At 35.2% G+C, this 22,246-nt stretch overlaps 2 protein-coding genes across 4 annotated transcripts in view; both read left to right on the forward strand.

The window, feature by feature from the left end:
- LOC142337472 (uncharacterized) overlaps positions 1-10,491 on the forward strand; it is a 67,164-nt gene extending 56,673 nt beyond the window's left edge. For all 3 annotated transcript variants that reach the window (XM_075386717.1, XM_075386719.1, XM_075386718.1), the window contains 5 exons: positions 4,674-4,903; positions 7,602-8,366; positions 8,675-8,778; positions 9,186-9,336; positions 9,940-10,491. In XM_075386717.1, the coding sequence (XP_075242832.1) occupies positions 4,674-4,903; positions 7,602-8,366; positions 8,675-8,778; positions 9,186-9,336; positions 9,940-10,055 (1,366 nt within the window). In that variant the 3' untranslated portion in view covers positions 10,056-10,491. The remainder of the gene's footprint in view (positions 1-4,673; positions 4,904-7,601; positions 8,367-8,674; positions 8,779-9,185; positions 9,337-9,939) is intronic.
- Positions 1-20,969, forward strand: part of LOC142337473 (histone deacetylase complex subunit SAP18-like) — a 33,518-nt gene extending 12,549 nt beyond the window's left edge. Inside the window, exons 2-4 of the mRNA XM_075386720.1 lie at positions 15,212-15,382; positions 20,110-20,269; positions 20,593-20,969. Coding sequence (XP_075242835.1) covers positions 15,223-15,382; positions 20,110-20,269; positions 20,593-20,773 — 501 coding nt within the window. The 5' untranslated portion in view covers positions 15,212-15,222 and the 3' untranslated portion in view covers positions 20,774-20,969. The remainder of the gene's footprint in view (positions 1-15,211; positions 15,383-20,109; positions 20,270-20,592) is intronic.
- The last annotated feature ends 1,277 nt before the right edge of the window (positions 20,970-22,246 follow it).

The raw sequence follows: 22,246 nt of genomic DNA on the forward strand, positions 1-22,246 counted from the left end.
TTCAAGATTTAGAGTTTATCTAACTTTGAAGACACAATTCAAGATTAAGAGTTTTTCTAACTTTGAAGACACAATTCAAGATTTAGAGTTTATCTAACTTTGAAGACACAATTCAAGATTTAGAGTTTTTCTAACTTTGAAGACACAATTCAAGATTTAGAGTTTTTCTAACTTTGAAGACACAATTCAAGATTTAGAGTTTTTCTAACCTTGAAGACACAATTCAAGATTAAGAGTTTTTCTAACTTTGAAGACACAATTCAAGATTTAGAGTTTATCTAACTTTGAAGACACAATTCAAGATTTAGAGTTCATCTAACTTTGAAGACACAATTCAAGATTTAGAGTTTATCTAACTTTGAAGACACAATTCAAGATTAAGAGTTTTTCTAACTTTGAAGACACAATTCAAGATTTAGAGTTTATCTAACTTTGAAGACACAATTCAAGATTAAGAGTTTTTCTAACTTTGAAGACACAATTCAAGATTTAGAGTTTATCTAACTTTGAAGACACAATTCAAGATTTAGAGTTTTTCTAACTTTGAAGACACAATTCAAGATTTAGAGTTTTTCTAACTTTGAAGACACAATTCAAGATTTAGAGTTTTTCTAACCTTGAAGACACAATTCAAGATTAAGAGTTTTTCTAACTTTGAAGATACAATTCAAGATTTAGAGTTTATCTAACTTTGAAGACACAATTCAAGATTTAGAGTTCATCTAACTTTGAAGACACAATTCAAGATTTAGAGTTTATCTAACTTTGAAGACACAATTCAAGATTAAGAGTTTTTCTAACTTTGAAGACACAATTCAAGATTTAGAGTTTATCTAACTTTGAAGACACAATTCAAGATTTAGAGTTCATCTAACTTTGAAGACACAATTCAAGATTTAGAGTTTATCTAACTTTGAAGACACAATTCAAGATTTAGAGTTTATCTAACTTTGAAGACACAATTCAAGATTAAGAGTTTTTCTAACTTTGAAGACACAATTCAAGATGTAGAGTTTATCTAACTTTGAAGACACAATTCAAGATTAAGAGTTTTTCTAACCTTAAAGACACAATTCAAGATTAAGAGTTTTTCTAACCTTGAAGACACAATTCAAGATTAAGAGTTTTTCTAACCTTAAAGACACAATTCAAGATTAAGAGTTTTTCTAACCTTGAATACACTATTCGAGATTAAGAGTTTTTAATAGCCGCCCTCATCTTCTCAGCCGGCTATTATTGTGCTCCTATTTTTTTACAATTCAAAGAATTTGAATTGTATTGGGGCGCTGTCTTTTTTTTTAAGATCTGTTCACACATTTTCATGATTTTTGAAGTCAAATTGGAGTGGTGATTCTGGTCACGCCGAAACAGGAAATGGAGCGAAAAAGCGAGAGGTTTTGCGGCGTGAATTTTTTCGCTCTAATTTTAAAGTAGAGTGAGAAAACAGTGTTTGAACAAAAGTTAGGTTTCTCGGTAGTGGTTTTTTGTTCACATGCGGCAATTTCACTCTGATTTTTACTGTTTTTTCGATTTTTTGGATCGGATTTTTTTTATGAATGGTTTTCCCAATCCATTCACAGCTCATTCTGGACCTAGTTTTTTGTTAGAATCAAAATTACATATCTCACTAATGGTTTTTTGTTCTCCCTAGCAGCATTTTGACATTGATTTTCTGTTTTTTTTTGTTTTTTTCATCTGATTTTTTTAGAAATGGTTTTCCCAATTCACCCATTGTCCGTTCTAGGTCTAGTTGTTTGTTAAGTCAATGAAAATTCTTTGAATTGTACGTCAGGACTTGTCCTGCTATGTTTTTTTTACTTCGTCGAACTTTTCTTCGCTTTACCATTTTGCCGCTTTTTCGACATTTTGCGTGAAATCTTTTTGACTTCTGTAGGCTAGTTTCTCTCTTCTCTCATTCTGCTAAAAGTGAATTTGAACATCAGTTGCTCAGCAAAGCAATTCAAAATGAACAGAGTCAGTATAAAAAATTGAAGTCAGAATTAGAAACGGGATAAACCCATAAAGCCCAATTTTAGATGCCCGCTATTTGAACATCGTTCCTATAAGTCTTAGTTACCATCTCTTATGCTTATTGGTGTTGATAGTAGCCCCTGTAGCCTCTCTCTAAGAAACAGAAGTATGTTCAACTACGAAATGCCATCAAAATAAATCGGACTTCAAAAATTTTTTTGTACAAAAATCTTTTTTTTTTCAATATCTTCTATTCATTCAATCCCAATCATGCTTATTGGAATCAACGGCGGCTATTTTCCGGCAATCTGCCGGGTATGTTTCTAACTTTGAAGACACAATTCAAGATTAAGAGTTTTTGTAACTTTGAAGACACAATTCAAGATTTAGAGTTTTTCTAACTTTGAAGACACAATTCAAGATTTAGAGTTTTTCTAACTTTGAAGACACAATTCAAGATTTAGAGTTTTTCTAACCTTGAAGACACAATTCAAGATTAAGAGTTTTTCTAACTTTGAAGACACAATTCAAGATTTAGAGTTTATCTAACTTTGAAGACACAATTCAAGATTTAGAGTTCATCTAACTTTGAAGACACAATTCAAGATTTAGAGTTTATCTAACTTTGAAGACACAATTCAAGATTAAGAGTTTTTCTAACTTTGAAGACACAATTCAAGATTTAGAGTTTATCTAACTTTGAAGACACAATTCAAGATTAAGAGTTTTTCTAACTTTGAAGACACAATTCAAGATTTAGAGTTTATCTAACTTTGAAGACACAATTCAAGATTTAGAGTTTTTCTAACTTTGAAGACACAATTCAAGATTTAGAGTTTTCTAACTTTGAAGACACAATTCAAGATTTAGAGTTTTTCTAACCTTGAAGACACAATTCAAGATTAAGAGTTTTTCTAACTTTGAAGATACAATTCAAGATTTAGAGTTTATCTAACTTTGAAGACACAATTCAAGATTTAGAGTTCATCTAACTTTGAAGACACAATTCAAGATTTAGAGTTTATCTAACTTTGAAGACACAATTCAAGATTAAGAGTTTTTCTAACTTTGAAGACACAATTCAAGATTTAGAGTTTATCTAACTTTGAAGACACAATTCAAGATTTAGAGTTCATCTAACTTTGAAGACACAATTCAAGATTTAGAGTTTATCTAACTTTGAAGACACAATTCAAGATTTAGAGTTTATCTAACTTTGAAGACACAATTCAAGATTAAGAGTTTTTCTAACTTTGAAGACACAATTCAAGATGTAGAGTTTATCTAACTTTGAAGACACAATTCAAGATTAAGAGTTTTTCTAACCTTAAAGACACAATTCAAGATTAAGAGTTTTTCTAACCTTGAAGACACAATTCAAGATTAAGAGTTTTTCTAACCTTAAAGACACAATTCAAGATTAAGAGTTTTTCTAACCTTGAATACACTATTCGAGATTAAGAGTTTTTAATAGCCGCCCTCATCTTCTCAGCCGGCTATTATTGTGCTCCTATTTTTTTACAATTCAAAGAATTTGAATTGTATTGGGGCGCTGTCTTTTTTTTTAAGATCTGTTCACACATTTTCATGATTTTTGAAGTCAAATTGGAGTGGTGATTCTGGTCACGCCGAAACAGGAAATGGAGCGAAAAAGCGAGAGGTTTTGCGGCGTGAATTTTTTCGCTCTAATTTTAAAGTAGAGTGAGAAAACAGTGTTTGAACAAAAGTTAGGTTTCTCGGTAGTGGTTTTTTGTTCACATGCGGCAATTTCACTCTGATTTTTACTGTTTTTTCGATTTTTTGGATCGGATTTTTTTTATGAATGGTTTTCCCAATCCATTCACAGCTCATTCTGGACCTAGTTTTTTGTTAGAATCAAAATTACATATCTCACTAATGGTTTTTTGTTCTCCCTAGCAGCATTTTGACATTGATTTTCTGTTTTTTTTTGTTTTTTTCATCTGATTTTTTTAGAAATGGTTTTCCCAATTCACCCATTGTCCGTTCTAGGTCTAGTTGTTTGTTAAGTCAATGAAAATTCTTTGAATTGTACGTCAGGACTTGTCCTGCTATGTTTTTTTTACTTCGTCGAACTTTTCTTCGCTTTACCATTTTGCCGCTTTTTCGACATTTTGCGTGAAATCTTTTTGACTTCTGTAGGCTAGTTTCTCTCTTCTCTCATTCTGCTAAAAGTGAATTTGAACATCAGTTGCTCAGCAAAGCAATTCAAAATGAACAGAGTCAGTATAAAAAATTGAAGTCAGAATTAGAAACGGGATAAACCCATAAAGCCCAATTTTAGATGCCCGCTATTTGAACATCGTTCCTATAAGTCTTAGTTACCATCTCTTATGCTTATTGGTGTTGATAGTAGCCCCTGTAGCCTCTCTCTAAGAAACAGAAGTATGTTCAACTACGAAATGCCATCAAAATAAATCGGACTTCAAAAATTTTTTTGTACAAAAATCTTTTTTTTTTCAATATCTTCTATTCATTCAATCCCAATCATGCTTATTGGAATCAACGGCGGCTATTTTCCGGCAATCTGCCGGGTATGTTTCTAACTTTGAAGACACAATTCAAGATTAAGAGTTTTTGTAACTTTGAAGACACAATTCAAAATTTAGAGTTTTTCTAACCTTGAAAACATAATTCAAGATTAAGAGTTTTCTAATTTTAAATGTTGCCAACTCTCTCACAAGGTCGTACGTTGTCATGGGATCGAAGAAAGAAGATTTTGATCAATTTCGAGAAAGAAGCAATACTGCGGCAGGTGATGGTGGAGAACAACAACAGATATTGCCACAGAGATCTAGCATGCTGTTGGATGCGAATGGCAATATCGACGCGTATGGTGACGCAGATGGGAACAGTAGTGTCTGCTTAGATTTGGACCAGGATCAAGAGTATTGGAGCTCAACCTCGGAAGAAGGTGAGAACCTAATGGTCAAATTGAGTACCGTCGTTTTCTATTTTGTGAAGATTTTCGGGGTGTTCTTTCGCCGGGAAGTTCCAATTTTGATATTCTTTGAATCCATAAGAAAACAAGGCGGCTCGTTAATGTGCGTTCGCACATGATGTTCCGACCCGAGCTCATCTACATTTTTGACTTAATTGTCAACCAAATGAAGAAACAACAAAAATAGATGTTTGAGTTTAAAACAATCGTTACACAACCTATCTACTAATTACAGCGCCAATGAGATCTGACCTTAAAGAGACTACGAGACAAAAAACAACCAAAAAATTAGCAAAAACAAAAACTTCACGGCAAAAACTGAATATCTAAATTTCAAAGCACATAGTAACAACGTCAAGATGCAGTCAGATAAAACCTTAACTAGTCAAATTTAATTTCTCCTAACTACTCAGTGGACGGAAACTTTTCTTAATGAGACTATGTTACAAGTCAACAAAGAGAACGATCAATGAGGCGAAATTCAAAAATTAATCAACATTTTTTAAACCAAGAAATTTCAAGTCTTAAAAATCATTAGCTTTTAACTAAATAATCCTTGACAAATTACTAAAAAGTTGATACAAAACCAAAAGGCCTTGTCTTTGGGTAGTTTAAGCCTTAGAAACGAACTAAATAAAAACCTACAAAATTAGAAACGATTTGCGAAAACACAAACTATTGCTACCATTAAAATCATTTGCTATTATCTGAATATTATGTCTTTTTAATTCAATTCTTATTTCTACTAATTCAGCTGCAGCAGGAATTATACTGATAGATTAAATAAGTTTATTTGGGCCACATTTGTAAACCATTGGAACTGTTACTGCGCGATTGTTTTGAAAGAAGAGAAAAAGAAGCGCAAAAAATGACCACTCAAAAACGTTTATAAAAACGCATATTGTCCAACAAACCAAGCATCGGTGACAAATAATATCAGTAGATATGTTAGTTCAACGGAATTCAATAAAAACGCTCAAATAAGCTTCCATGGGAGTATTGGGATGTTTGTCATGCGTAGGTGATCAATAAGACATCACAACAAATTTTATGACTATGAAAACATTAACAAAATCAAGCAAAAACCAAAAATTCAGTAGAGAAGTGCGAGAAGAAAAGTTCGAAGCCATTTGAAACATAAGCTTTTCTCTGAACAATTTATCTGTGATCCATGGAACTTTTTTGAAGCCAATAGGAGCTGTCAATTTTAGGATAATGTGATATGATTTCAAAAGTAACCAATAATACGGAAATATCCAAAAAAAAAATTGAAAACTTTTTGAAATCTTGTGTCATTTAGGTCATATTACTAAAAGTTAGAAGATAAAACCGCCAACTAGATCAAATTTCGTTGACAATAGGACGGAAGAGGGTGCTGTCATTGCAGAGACTGACTTACAGTTCACGATAATAAGTTTATGATTGGTTAATGTTCGAAAAAAATAGCTGTTACTCACTCAAAGCACTTAATATGCTCACTTAAATCTCATTACGGAACATATTGAACTGTTAGTCAATGAGTCCATGCCATAAGACTCCAAAATATTAGTAAAATCTCAAAAAGAGTTTCAAAATTTCATTTAAAATTACGAATGTACGAAATTAAGTCGAATGTAAAAAAAACATGAGCAATTCCTTGAAAACGATTTTTTTGGTTCATTGCGTTTCATTCGACTGTAAAAGAGGTTTGTCATTAACGGAATCTCAATATGAAAAGTGACTTGTCTCTAGGTGACTTTAAAAAGCGAAAAAAGTAGAAAAGTTTTATAAAAAATGAGCTCTCAATTAGATTTTGAATTTTTTTGATATTGAAGCTCCCTATGAGACCAGAACTACTCTTTTTTGTTGCCTTGAGTGTTTTAGCAACACAAAATTGGTCAATTTTTTGGCAAGAATTTAAAGTTTCAAATTCTATTTTTATAGAAAATATCTTAATTTGAAGAAAAATCACAATAAACGTGAACAAATAACCCGTGTTCACACAAAACTTCAATCCTCGATAACTCCTCGAAAAAAACGAACATCAAAAAAATCTTTTTAATTTTGAATTCTACGCTGGACCAGCTTTTTAATGATACCACTCACATTTCTCTGCGATGAATATATCGATCGGCCAAAATTGACTGAACAAAAAAATACCCATTTGAGTATATAGTTCCTCCCGCCCACAAGTGGGGTCGGAACAATGAGTCTCCGGAAAAGTCCCGGAAACTTGCTGTTACTTGACAAGTTGTTAAAAACATTTCTTAATTAGTTGTATATCATGGTATAACACATGATTCAGTGGACAAATATCTGTTCTATGTATATTCAGACAAATATAATATGCTTTTCAACCTTTCCTTTTACTTTGATATTAAAATATAGCCAGAATTCCCAGTCTCCGCAAGATCAGGGTTTTGGAGTAAATACGAGCTTTTCAAAAGTTTTAAACTTTCTTCTTTGTAGTTCAGAAAAAGTTAAGAGAATCTATGTTCTGATTTATGACTCTGATCATTGTAAATTTTGACATGAGCATGAAACTTACAGAATAAAAAGTACTATGATTCAGCGCTGAAAAAAGAAGTCGGTCCGGGGAGACTATTTAAAAGTCTGGCTGTGTTAATGCGTTTAGAAAGTTTAACGCTTAAAGCTGAGTGAAATAATTTTAATTGATTCGCTGATTTTTTAGATAAAAGCCGACACATTGGACCTCTCCGAAAACGGTTAGAAACGGTGAAGAAGGAGCGCAATAGTAGCGTCATGTTTGAGATTGCAAGATTAGAAGAACAAATAACGGCTAAGAAAGCAGAAACGACAGGTAGAATAGTGAACAAACCTACCACCAGTGTCGCTGCTAGGATCCTGGGTTATTACGTCAACTTCGAATTCAAAACGGGTCGTTACATTCCAAAGAGCTCAAAGAGTGTGAGCGAAGCAATTAAAAAAGGCAGTGACTTAACGATGGCTGTGAAAAAAGTTCGATTCGAAATGAGTTCTTTTGGCAAAGAAGAAGGCACGGCAGAACCCTTTGAGCGAAGCAGGGTTAAAGATTACGTTGACAGTTTGTCATCTTCAGTCAGAAAAGAGTTCGAAACAAGTATAAGTGAGGTGGAGCAGTTGATGAAGCTTAGAAACTGCGAGTATGTGGTGACATTCTATGGTGTAGCTATTGGAGAGGGCTATATTTATATATGCATGGAACTATTCGAGCAATCGTTGAATACTCTCGCAACTACTAGACACAAGGAAGCAACATTTTCAGCTATGGATTTCCAGATTATTCTTCACCAAGTAGTCCAGGCACTCAAGTATATTCATTCACGTAACGTTATTCACATGGACGTGAAGGCTGAGAATATTTTCCTGAAGGAAGTTTATGGAAAAGGTCACAATTACTACCTGGCCAAATTGGGAGACTTCGGTTTGACTATCAAAAATGGCATCAAGACCACAGGTTGGGTAAAGTTATTATACGACTATTCAATAGCAAGATAATCTGAATCGATTTTGCCTCACCCAGTGCTTGTTATAAGATGGTAAGTTGTGGTTATACATAAAATTGCTGTTAAAACATGTGTTCATTGGGTTGCCTATAATTTATATGCGCACTATGATGCTGGGGGTGGAAGAATGGGTGCGATAATCTGTTAGTCTCATTCTAATTCTTCTTCAATTTTTGTAACTGCAAAATGTGAGATCGGCTTTCTTTACGGTATTGCAAGGTATTAGATTTTAAAATAATGATATTATTTTTTGCTGAAGGGCTGGGCACACCAGGGTTCTTTGCATTGGAGCTGTTCGAGAACACAACAACCAACGTGTCTTCAAAATGCGACATTTGGAGTCTTGGTTGCACTGTACTACAGGTCAGTAGGCTGGTAGCATGCAGGTTCAAAAAAATTCGAGCTGACTTGCGGAGCAAACTAATTGTTTAAGTTGAGTTAGTGCTACAAAGAGATGGAGGCGTGGAAACGGATAAATCTTTGATATTCGTGTAGATGGGAAAAAAGTGATTGTGAAGTCTTGTTTTCAATTAATCATCGGAAATTTATTGCGGAGTTCACTAAAAATATTGATTACTGGATTAGGAAGAACTATGAAGAAAGCGTTTGCTTTTTTCGGAGCTAGATTTGTGCACTGAAGTCGAACAATAATTCGAAATCGAAAACGGCAACGCACTTTAATATTAGATGACAGATTACGGTTGTTCATGCAAGTGATCACTCACATCAAATATTTTGTTCACATTATTTCTGTTATTCTGCTACTTCAGGTGTTCTGCAATGTAGTAAACCCTCTGAGATATTTTGCTTTTGGGACTGATGGAACAGAAGAAGGTCCTCTAAATGCCGAGGACCATGGCATCGGAACATGTCTAGCATTCTACATACTGGGACATGGACACGTTTATTTACCACCCATCGGTGAGCGAATTCAAGCCGTACTGGTGTTAAATTGTTCAAAACAAAGTTTTCAGCAGTTTTTTAGTTGTTCCCGTATACGATTTTTAAGACCCGAAGAGAAGTAATGTTATTGTCGACTGTTTATAGCTGAGAATCTGTAAGTTGAGCGTAGCTACCCAATCTCTAAGAATGCGATTCCCCAAAACAGTTCTGAGGCGACAGTTATGGTGTGAGGAGCGTTTCTAAATCTCGGGAGTTTAGTTTGAACCCCACCGACTCAGTCCCCCCCCCCCCATACTCCCCCCATTTATTTTCATCTTTCTAAAGTTTTCGATCACAATTTCTGGCAGACTTTTTTTGAACAATGTGCCTGCTCTCTTCTTTTTTCGTATGTTTTTCGTCTGATTGTTTTTGTTTTTACACTTCTGGATGCTGTTTTTTCGCTTCATACAAAATTTAAAGATTTTGGACTTAATTTCCTATTACTAGTCAACTGAGAAGCGCTGAAATTGAGTCACTTTTCGTGAATTAAACCATATTAGCACTATTAAGTTTTTCACATCAAATTTTACTGAAAGATTCTTCGCCTAATTTATATTATTGATCTTGAACGTTTGTTTTTAGATGCGAAAAAAGGCATCAGTCACGATTGTGTCAATTTCATGGAACTTTGTCTGCAAACAGAACCAGCTAAACGACCCACTGCCGCTCAACTGTCCTGTCACCCCTTTGTGTCTTAAGCAGTCTATTTTCGCTGTTTACATAGTTAAACAGAACAGCAATTTATGCTGTATCTCAATATTCCCAAGTTAACTTGCTGGACTTTGACATACAAAAAGCTTCCAGAAATAATCTAATTTTTCAGTGTCGGAAAGTAGCTAGCTAGTACTGCGAGACGTTGCTTCCTTGAGTGTACTTAGAAAATGTTTATCTTGCTATCATTTATTTTTGTAACTTTTTCTGAGAATGTGTCATTTAGAATTGTACAAAATTATATTGCTTGTCTTGTTTGTCATGCTGTCTATGCTTAATGAGAAGCAAAGCATCAAATAGGGAGCGGGAATTCAAAATTAGTTTGAAATGAATTAAATTGAATGTATATTTGTAATACAAATTTGATTCAACTTACAGAATACTTGAAATTAAGTAGCTGATTGTAATTAAAAATTATGTCAGTGTTTTTGTTAAACTAAACATTTTCTAATGAATCAACTTGGTAAGATTTAATAGCTAATCTAATTCACGACTGAGCGTAGCTATGATATTGGTTGTCTGGGGTCTTCTAACGACTAGAAGAGGAGTATTGGCATTCTACAGGGTTTTACGACTCGAAGAGTAGTATTAAGATTCTACGGGTTTTTTTTTAGCTGAGGCAAGTTTGTTCAGGACTTGATTTTTGACTTATTTCTTTTCGACCATTGAGGTAGGGATTTCAAACATTCAAAGTCAAAATATCATTTTGAGAAGTTTTGAACACATAACTGTCCCTCCTAATACAGACAGGCCCCCTCCGCACCCAACTACATCACCCACAATAGCAACCCCTAACCCTTCGACAACTCCCCCAGCCCCGGCTCTCATCCCTACAGCGCTTTCTACACACCCCCACTACCTACCACCACCGATACCCTGCCCTCCTCTAACATCTAGCCTCCAACGGCACCCAAGTCCTTACCATTTGTATCTCACAATGCGCTGATTAGACTACGAGTTTTTGCCACTCTTTTATGTGAACCGTTTATTAGGGACGAGTAGCGGGGAAAATAGCATAAACCTAGAAGCTTGCACCCGGTGTTAAGGGATTTTACTATCGATAATATTTGTAACTATTGTTATCGAAACAAAGTTTGGTTTGTGTACTTTCGCAGTGATTAAACATCGCAATGTCTACGTACATCTATAGCCCCTAAACGATTTCCAAAGGTTTTTTGACCTCATCGTAGTTTTTTGCAAATCTTTTTATGCGGTGCGTCATATCTCACTCCCTCTAGTAAGATTTTTAACAGCCGCCGTCAACATCTCTAACGGCTATTATTTAGGCGCTCTCCTTTTTACAATTCAATGAATCTGAATCGTATTGGGGCGCTGTCTTTTTTTTAAGATCTGTTCACACATTTTCATGGTTTTTGAAGTCAAATTGGAGTAGTGGTCTTGGTCACGCCGAAACAGGAAGTGGAGCGAAAAAGCGAGTGGTTCTGCTCTAATTTCAAAGCAGAGTGAGAAAACGGTGTTTGAACAAAAATTCGCTTTCTCGCTAGTGATTTTTTGTTCCAATGAGGCAATTTCACTTTCATTTTTGCTGTTTTCAATTTTTTGGATCAGATTTTTTTCAAAATGGTTTTCCCAATCCATTCATAGCTCATTCTAGGCCTAGTTTTTTGTTTGAACCAAATTTTCATTTCTCGCTAGTGGTTTTTTTTTGTTCACATGCGGCATTTTGACCTTGATTTTGTTTTTCTTATTTTTTATCTGATTTTTTTTAAAAATTGTTTTCTCAATTCACTTATAGTCCATTATAGGTCTAGTTTTTCTGTTTAGTCAATGAAAAGTCTTTGATTTGTACGTCAGGACTTGTCCTGCTATGTTTTTATTTCGCTTTACCTTTTGATCACGTTTTTCGTTTTACATAAGTCACGACTTTCACGTTTGACTTCTGACTTACCTCACTCACTGTTTCAACTGAATCGTTTTTAATTCCATTCACTCAATGAATTACGCAAGATAGTGAATACAGTCAAGGTCAAAAGAGCAGAACCAAAAGAGACCTGATAAACCGATAAAGCCCGGTCATTAAGTCATTTAGAATTAGGTTATCAAAGTTCATTAGAGTGTTTGCTAGCTGACATTGGTGTTAAGCTTATTAGCTTTCAGTTTAGAATCCAACCGAAACTGCCTGCCGAATTAGAACACCTTTTGACACTGAGAAATAGGAAATAATTTGGTCAATTTATCCTTTTTTCTATTTCGATCCCGCTGTGCACCAAGCGCGTCAACGGCGGCTATTTTCCGGCAATCTGCCGGCTATGTTCAGGACTTTTGTGCGATAGGATTTTTTTGGTCCTACATGACCTAACTCGGTCAACAAAATGCTTTTGCATTTAAAGGTTAGTTCAGTCGAAACTATTTTTGTCAAAGAGAATCATTTGGGCAATAAAGGTCTGTGATGTTCATGCTTCTGTCTAACCTATTTGAGATTTTGATATTAGCGTTTCTGCTCTTCCATTTTTTCTACACTGCCCTTTCTGCTTGTTGGATGTCAATTTGCTAACCAATATGACCATTATCTGTGTAATGTATCTTAAATATTTACCATTTAATGACAAGTGCGCTGTGAACGGAATTCATAGGGAAAAAGATCCGCAACTTCAAAATCTTTCCAAATTTGCTTAGTTCTTAAGCTCCTTTGATAATTGCGTCAATTGATTTAGTTTGTACAACTGATTCTGAATTTTTTAAAAGTGCATTGCAATTCTTTTTTGCTGTTTTTCGGTTGCTTTTGTTTTTATGATCTAAGTTAATCGAGTCTATCGATAGATGTAAGAAAGTTCTAACGGAGTTGCTGCCTAAATATCTTTTATTAGGCTGTATTATGTAACAATCTGACTACTAATCACTCAAACAATTGTATTAAGCCCTGTTGGTCGGTCTTAATTCATTCAATCTTTTGTACTATCGACTTTTGTCTGACCATTTGACTTTTCATTCTCAAAAATGTGTTTCCCATTTTCTACTCCCTCTCATTTAAGCGAATTCTATGCTCCTTAAGCGCAAACTAGCTACTGACGAAGCAAGCCAACAGCAGATCAGTTAGAGCGACGTTAGTCGGTTTTGTTTATACTTTTTTAAAACAATGATTTAGGCTGTAATGGTCCGTTTTTAAGAATTTTTGATCTCTACAACCTGTTGTTTCTAGTGACTGTCATCAGATGGCTTCATTTAATACTCTTATCGAATTAAACTTTTCGCATGTCATTCTAAAGAAAAAAGAATAAATTGTCCTGTTACTGAAATTACAAAGTATTAAATACATACAGCAACGGAGAGAACAGGCAAAGAGGATCTTTCGAGAGTTTTCCCATGGATGTGTTTGTGTAACAAGAGTTGTTTCAGGTTGCCGTTCGCGTAATTTGATAAGAGTTTGTATCAAAGGACAATCATGTAGTGGTTTTCCTAAATTTATCCCCTGGGTTGCGAAATTTTTTCACCTCGGTCCGTAAATTACTAAGGTAGCAGATCAATCTTTTCAGACAGCTTTTATGGAAACGGTTTTGCCTGGGGTTCAAAGTATGTTAAATTGTCAGGACTAAACCGTACCGCCGCTGTTTGCTCATAGTTTGAAATCAACGAAAGGCAGCTATTGAAGGAATTGCGATAATAATAATTTCTCTGTTGAGAATTGATGAGAATTGGAACTGCGAAATAAAAGCTTTGACAAGCCGTATTCAGTGTGTCAGAGCCCGCAGTATCGGAACATACACATAGATGACCCTGTGAAAATTAGTTTTATGAATAATTTCCAAGCGATAAAATAACGGAGCTTAAGATGAGAAGTTGAAAACGTTTTCGGGATCTTTTCCGTTTGTGCCCCCCCCCCCTCACCCCAGTTCGTTATGCACCCCCCCCCCCCCAGTTACAGAGCACGTGTTATCACGTGTTATTACATAGTAATTCATTATGTAAAAAGATGGCACGTGTGTCTGGGGGGTGCAAATAATATGCTTACTTTAAGCTGGGGGGCACAAACGGAAAAGATCCCGTTTTCGATATATCAAAGATAAGTTATTAATTGCTCTAGAACGAAGTTTGAAGCTATTATTGTAAACGTGTGTCTGTCTTAACTGCAAAATTTTCTCTGGATCGTTTTGTTCTAGAGCAATTCATTCGATTTGACTTCTTGAGTGACTTTTACAGGCTTGACTTCTTAATTGTTGCTTGACTCAAATTGATCTTATTCAGAAATTAAGTCCGGTTCTTCTAAAACAAAAGTATTTGTATCACTAGGTCCTCATAGCCGAGTGATTAACGATTCTGTCTATTACATCGGAGTCGGAAGTTGGAATACCTCCTTGGTCGGTGTTTGCACCTATAAAAATTATCGCGGCTGCCCCCCCCCCCTCTGAATTAAATTGACCAGCTTGTCTTTCGAGAGTAATTTTTCCGACGTTAGTCGGTTTATGTTATTCACTTACTCAGGGCCATTGTCAAGTTTTCATAGATATTTTTTAAATTTTTGTTTTGTCTTATTTAAATTTGAAGCGTCTGCAGTTATTGAACTTCGATAGCTAACAAGTGATTTTGCGAAAATATTATGTTAGTTAAGTTCAACAAACTTAGCCGGTCTGGCAGTATCAAAGTCTTCATTGTATGAAATGTGAGTGCACAATCGAATTGAAAATTCAACCTCGTTTCTAATGGTAAGCGACTTCTAACAAGGTATAAAGAGCGAATAGCGATGGCCATGTTCTACAGGACAAAGTTGAATTTAGTTTGATAAGTCCAGTTTGAATCAAGGTGAATTCATAGATATTGAGAGCTTTGAGCTAGTTTTGTATAAAATATCTGGCTTTTGGAGTTAGTTTTTGATATTAATATAAAGCAGTTCCCTCTGACCAACATTTTAATGCTGATTGATTTTCTTGACAGTCTTTGTCTGTTTTTTTCTTTAATTTTTACCCCGGAGTAGCACTGACATAAAATACTACTATCGTTGTCAATTGGATAATTTGTCAATCATCGTTCACTTTTTTTTGAGAAATCATATAAAATAAATAGAAAAATTGGAGGTCCTAAAACTGTGCCATGGAGAACACCATGAATGACAACGATATTTTCCAAGCATTCGAAAAAGTAGAACGCTGCTATAGTTTTCAAATATGTTATTACATTAAAATTTTTCAGATAGTTGGAATGTCAGCTGCTCTTGACACTAGTGGGGGTGCAGCTGAGGAGTCTGGAGGTGTTCCTGGAACAGGAGAGAAAACTGTGGACAGAGAAAAGACTTGTCCTCTCTTGTTAAGAGTGTTCACATCCTATCACCGACACAACAGACTCGACGAATTTGAGCGAGGTGAGCAAAAATGTTCTTGACTGGGTCAATTAGACTTTTGAAATAGATTTTTTTTAATCGGAATTGCTTTTTCTTAAAGGGGGTAATATTGAAGCATATTAAGTGTCTTAAGAGTCTTATATAATGTGTAACTATAGTTTGAGATTATATCTTTGCAGAGATTATACAGTTTGTCCCATAATGTTGATGTAATCGAACGTTACCTCAATGTCGTAATAATTGGAACATGAATTCATGGAGTGAAGGGCGACACCACGCGCGCTTCCCTAATTTGTAGAAACTAACGTAGCCAACCGCTTGGCAGTCTTTTGAGAGTAATTCGCCCGACGTTGGTCGTTTATGTTTGCGCCGTTTTAGACGCTTTTTAGCGATCTTGAACTTGTTTTGTAGCTACGGAGTTTGTAGGCTGACCGAAGCTGTATTGCGGTACTCTTTTTAGTTAAGTTTGAATTCAGTTTGAAATAGTGATAGTATTAGTGTGTGTTGTTACGTAAACTTGTTGCTTGGCCGTTTTGATAATTTATTCTTAAATGTAAAGTTTTCATAGATATTTTTTCGCTCGCATTTAAATGCCTTAAATGTTTTTCGCTCGCTTAAGTGATCTTGCTTTTCGAAAAGGGATGGTGTGGTAAAACCCGAGGGCGTTAAATTTCTGCATAGCTCTGTATGCGCCTTTACAGGATCTAATTGTATGAATCGCCGGAACGGCCGGGGAAACAGAACCACAGGCAATTTGAATTCGCGAAACCCATTCCTCCTACCCAGTGGGGTTTGTCTTCCTAAACTTTGGCTAGCTATAAACAAAGTGGGCTTTGATATTTTTCTTTTATTAATAGCCGCGAAGCGATAGAGGCTATTATTGGGGACATCGTGGGTTTTTGTCTATGATGCTATTTGTCGTTTCAGTTATCCGCGTCGCAGTGTTTAAAAACGGTTTTAATTACGCTCTTATGAGTCTCTTCAGGTCTCTTCATGCCTCACATTTAATTATTTTTTAATAGCAATTGTCGTCATTCAAGGTTACTCGAGACCCCTGTCAAATTCAATAAAATAGAAGTTTCTTTAAATCGATTTGGGAGTCTTCCATCTATGTTTTTAGGCAAGAAATCTGCGTGACCGTTTTTATTAGTTGCTCTTGAACGAAATTGAAGCAATTATTGTAAACGTTTCTCATACTTTACTCCTGACACATGACTCCCGACTGACGCCTCCGCCGGCTTAATTAGATGTTTTTAATAGCCGCCGTCAGCCTCTCAACGGCTATAATTTAGGCGGTCTCCTTTTTTTAATTCGCTTTACCTTTTGATCACGTTTTTCGTTTTACATAACTCGAAAATTCACGCATTGAATCTCGCAATGTAGTGAATTCAGTCAAAGTCAAAAGAGCAAAATCAAAACAAATGGGATAAACCGATAAAGCCCGGTCATAGGTTACCAAAGTTCACTAGAGTGATTGCTAGCTGACATTAGTATAAAACTTAATAGCTTTCAGTTTATACGCTGAATGAAGTATCTTTTAAGGGTCTAACAAACTGCACGCCAAATTAGAAGACGCTTTTATACTGAAAAAAAAACTCAAATTCGTTTAATTATTTTCTTTTTAATAGCCGCCTCAGCTTCTCAGCCGGCTATTGTAGCGCTCCTGATTTTTTACAATTCAAAGAATTTGAATTATATTGGGGCGCTGTCTTTTTTAAAGATCTGTTCATGGTTTTTAAGTCAAATTGGAGTAGTGATTTTGGTCACGCCGAAACAGGAAATGGAGCGAAAAAGCGAGTGGTTTTGCGGAGCGAAATTTTTTCGCTCTAATTTTAAAGCAGAGTGAGAAAACGGTGTTTGAACAAAAATTCGCTCTCTCGCTAGTGATTTTTTGTTCCAATGAGGCAATTTCACTTTCATTTTTGCTGTTTTCAATTTTTTGGATCAGATTTTTTTCAAAATGGTTTTCCCAATCCATTCACAGCTCATTCTAGGCCTAGTGTTTTGTTTGAACCAAATTTTCATTTCTCGCTAGTGGTTTTTTTGTGCACATGCGACATTTTGACATTGATTTTCTGATTTTTAATCGCTCTTGAACGAAGTTCATAGCAATTATTGTAAACTTGATCATCTTTTTTATGCAAATTTTTCGCTTGAGCTTTTAGCGCTTTTCTCATAGAACCTTCTTTGACTTTTTCACTCTTTCGTATTATTGGCCTTCTCTTGGTTTTTTACAATTCAAAGAATTTGAATTGTATTGGGGCGCTGTCTTTTTTTAAGATGTGTTCACACATTTTCATTTTTGAAGTCAAATTGGAGTAGTGATTTTGGTTACGCCGAAAGAGGAAGTGGAGCGAGAAATTGAGAGGTTTTGCGGCGTGATTTCTTTTCGCTCTAATTTTAAAGTCGAGTGAGAAAACGGTGTTTGAACAAAAATTCGCGTTCTCGCTAGTAGTTTTTGTTGACATACGGCAATTTCACTCTGATTTTTACTGTTTTTTCGATTTTTCGGATTGGATTTTTTCTAAATGGTTCTCCCAATCCATTCATAGTTCATTCGAGGCCTAGTTTTTTGTTGGAACGAAATTTCTCTCTGGCTAGTGGTCTTTTGTTCACATGCGACATTGATTTTCTGTTCTTTTTTTAATGTTTTTTGATCTCTTTTTTTGGAAATGGTTCTAGTAATTCACTCATAGTCCGCTCTAGGTGTAGTATTTTTTTAGTCAGTGAAACTTCTTTGAATTGTATGTGAGGACTTGTCCTGCTATGTTTTTTTTTACTTTGTCGAATAATTTTTACTTTTTACCTTAGTTCACAGTTTGTTCAACATTTTGCGTGAATCTTTGTGACTTCTCTAGGCTATTTTCACTCTTTTTTCATTCTGCTAATACTGTTTTTAGACAGCAGTTGCAAAGCAAAGCGATTCAAAAAGAACAGAGTCAGTATCAAAAAAATGAATTCAGAAATAGAAACGGGATAAACCCATAATGCCCAATTTTAGATGCCCGTTACTCAAACTTTGTTCTTCTCTACCATCTCCAATGCTTATTGGTATTGATACTATCCCCTGTGTCGTTTCTCTACGAAACAGGAGTATGTTCGGCGCCAAAATGACATCAAAATAGTTTGCACTTTAAATTTGTTTGTGTACAAAAATCTTTTTCTCTCTCTCATTTTTTTCTCTTTCAATCTAAATCTTGTTTTTGGGAATCAACGACGGCTCTGTATGTTTTCGGTATATTTCTCTCATTTTTATATGATCTGTCGATGCGTTTTTGAGGTCCTGCTCAGGCGACGATAGCGGCTCTTATCGATTATTTTCATGTCCCTCGACATTCTTTGAAGCCACTCCTCATAGTTCACTAGAATGGCCAATGAGTTACCTAAGAATTAAGGATTTATATTAATTTAGAGCAGACCTGACACTTCCTTGCCCCTTTCACACAGCAACAATAGACTTCATGAAGTTAGAAACAAACAGTGACGCTAGGTTCTAGCAAAGCCACACCCATGGATAGCAGTTAGTTAGCATTTCGCACGCCCGACGTTAGATTATTTTCTGTTTTTGAGCTTCAAAATATATGCTGTTAATTTGAAATATTTGCAATAGCTTTGCCATCCATTCGCTCGATATGATTCTGGCAAAATTGTTGAATTTGCTTTACGCTTTGGTCATATTTTAAGTTCCCATAATTTTGTCTTTGCACTTTAACTTCTGTCGCACCGCACTTCTCATTCGAGTGAGTTTATAATCAGTGTCTCAATGAATTTTGAGTATCACAGTGGAAACGGTGAAGGTGAAAAGAGCCAAATCATTGAAAAAATTCAAAACAGCCTATTCTGTAATATTATTGTTTTTAGGTCGATATGGAAGATTGTGAAAATCGCTTTTGGCACGAACTTTTCTATTTATATGCTGAATGCAGCATAATTATCAAAAATTCCACCCCTTGAAAAAAAATCTGGTGTCTTTTCCACCCTGGTGTCTTTTCCTTGCATTCTTTACTGGTTTTTTTATTCATTTCTTTTTCAAATCACAATGGACTTAAACTTTTCTCAGCCGATTTTGTTTTTCCGCATCCTGCTGGTTGCGTTTTAAAAATTGTGGAATGAAAGAGAACTGCACCTGTTTGACCGAGTCTCAGATTTGGTGTTGTTGTTTGAAGACTTTTGGTTGATAAATTGGAATGAGCAACCTTGCAATATGATTTTGCTCCATTTCCTGCGTAGCCAATTTTTTCCTGAATTATTTGTTTAATACGTAATACCATCTCATTTTGTCTTTGTAAGGTATTAGTAAAAAAAAATTACCGACAAAAAATTTCTGACATAACTTAGGGTAACTGTAGAAAATAGTGGCCAGGCTTTCGTATACTTTTGCTTCTTTAAAGTGCGAAAATTGGGTATGATTCATTATGATGGTAGGATGGCTACTGATAAGAAAATGTATTTACTGCAGTGAATTCGGCAGAGTCCGCTGGAACCGATAAGGAACTATTTTTAGGTACTGTATTGGAAGTTTGCAAGGACGTCAGATAAAATGGATCTTTTTCGTTTGTGCCCCCCAGCTTAGTGGGCGCATGTTATTTGCACCCCCCAGACGCACGTGTCATATTTTTACATGATGGTTTACAATGTAATGGCACGTGCTCGGGGGGGGGGGGGGGGGGGGCATAACGTACTTGGGGGGGGGGGCACAAACGGAAAAGATCCGATAAAATGAATGAGATATATTTCGTTTAAAACAGGAAACACGCCACCCGTTGAGCTGAAGATTTACACTTGGATGGATGCAACACTGAAGGAGCTTTCGAGTTTGATCAAAGAGGTGAACCACGAGGCAAGAAAGAGAGGCACATTCTTCTCATTCCGAGTAGTCTACCCAGATTCCAGGAAACCAATTTACAGGTCAGTATTCTTGTGGTTAGTAATATAGTCTTGTCCTGAAACGTATTTCAAATGTCTACATGATTCAACTTTTCAAATGTCTAGATCATTTAACTTTTGCCTAGATCATTTAACTAGATCATTTAACGTATTTCAATTGTCTACATCATTTAGCTTTTGTAGAGATCATTTAACGTATTTCACATGTCTAGATCATTTAACAAATGTCTAGATCATTTAACTTTTAAACGCTGCACGTGCTAATATAATGTGTGACTGATACAGCGATTCATAATGTGTGATTTAAATTCTAATCTAGTTTGTTTCTAACTTGAATATTTTAGAATGAGGGACCTTGGTACCACGTGTACAGGAAAGAAAGGCCTGGACGATAATATCTCACTGGCCAGTGCCAAATTCACAATTGGAGACTATATTGATGTCGCTATTTCCATTCCTCCTGGACCAGGAGGAGGGGGAGGGGGCCCGGGCCGTCCTGATCACCGCAGAGGCAGACCTTATTAGGATGAACGCTTCTGAAGCGAGTTTTTTATTCTGGCTGCAACGTAATAGATGGAAATATGCGTTGCCTGTTGACTGAATCAACGTTTGAAAGTTTGAAAAAGTCAACAGAATACAGTGATTTTAGAAAATAAACTTTTGATATTATCTGTTTTTGTGTTTGATATTCGTTAATATTTGAAAATCTTTTCCTTTTCCAGTCCTTTTTTAAATCCACGAAATATTTAATATTGCAGAGAGGGTTCCATTTCTATTGTTCCGACCCTCTTGAGGGGGGAGGAACTATATACTCAAATGGTTTTTTTGTTCAGTCAATTTTGGCCGATCGATATATTCACCGTAGAGAGTTGAGACTGGTATCATTAGAAAGCTTGTCCAGTGTAGAATACGGAATTCAAAAGATTTTTTTTCGTTTTTTACAGGGAGTTATCGAGGTTTAAACTTTTCAGAAAATAGAGTGAATTCCGGTGATTTTTTTCACATTTTCCGGAATTTGCCAATTTTCGACTAAAAGTTAGCCAATTTTGCTAAAATTTGTTAATATTTTATAAGAAAGTGTTTATTGATTTTATTGTTAAAGACAGAATAAATATTCTCGGCTATTTTTATTTATTTTGTCAAAAATTCTGGCTAAATGTTTCAAAATTCAGATTTCTTCATCAAAAACAGCACGAAATAAGTTTCTTTAGTCCACTTCGATTAAATTTGCAGGAAGTACACACCCAAACACCACTAACACATTATTTGTAGACTCAAAACGGGGCTATTTCTACTTCAACTTCCGATGCTAGTGCTCCGTAATTAAAATTTTTTGCTAACTTTACTCGTTGATTATCAAAAACGCGGCATTTATTTTTGATTTTTTGACTAAAAAGTATCTATATCTATAACACACGAAAAATAAAGTGTTCTTAATGGACGAACAGCATTAGCAGGGCTAGTTTTGGACCAATCTTGGACTGTTACAATCCAAAAAATAAATCGGATTGTAATCAGTCGTCTTTTTATAAAAAAAAGTTCTGTCTTTTTTATATTAATTAAATAAAAGAAAGTTTCAAGCTCACAACTGATAAGTAAAATTGACTTCCTAATGGGATCCAAATTAGTTTGTCTAGTTTGTTACTTGAAAGCTTATGGTCGTTTGACTTTTAAAATTATTTGGTTTTTAAATAAATAACGGCTTATTGAACTTTGCCTCCATTTCTCTCTTAATTTCGTCAACTTGTAGATTAGTTTCAGCAATGAAAAAATGCTTCCTCTTTCTACTGAACTCAAATCCAATCTTTATTGCGGTTTTACGCCTCAAGTTATGGTTTTTTTTGCTTTGATACTCCTGGATTTAAAATTTTCTTTTCTTATTAGGTATTTGCTCATTTTTCACATTTTCTAAATTTGTCACATTGTCACGCTATTGACAAATCATATGTCACATTATTGGCGTTCAAAATAGAGCACAATTGATAATATTATAATCCT

The sequence above is a fragment of the Convolutriloba macropyga genome, chromosome 4 (assembly GCF_964194025.1).
Source record: "Convolutriloba macropyga chromosome 4, txConMacr16.3, whole genome shotgun sequence".
In the NCBI taxonomy this organism is placed as follows: domain Eukaryota; kingdom Metazoa; phylum Xenacoelomorpha; order Acoela; family Convolutidae; genus Convolutriloba; species Convolutriloba macropyga.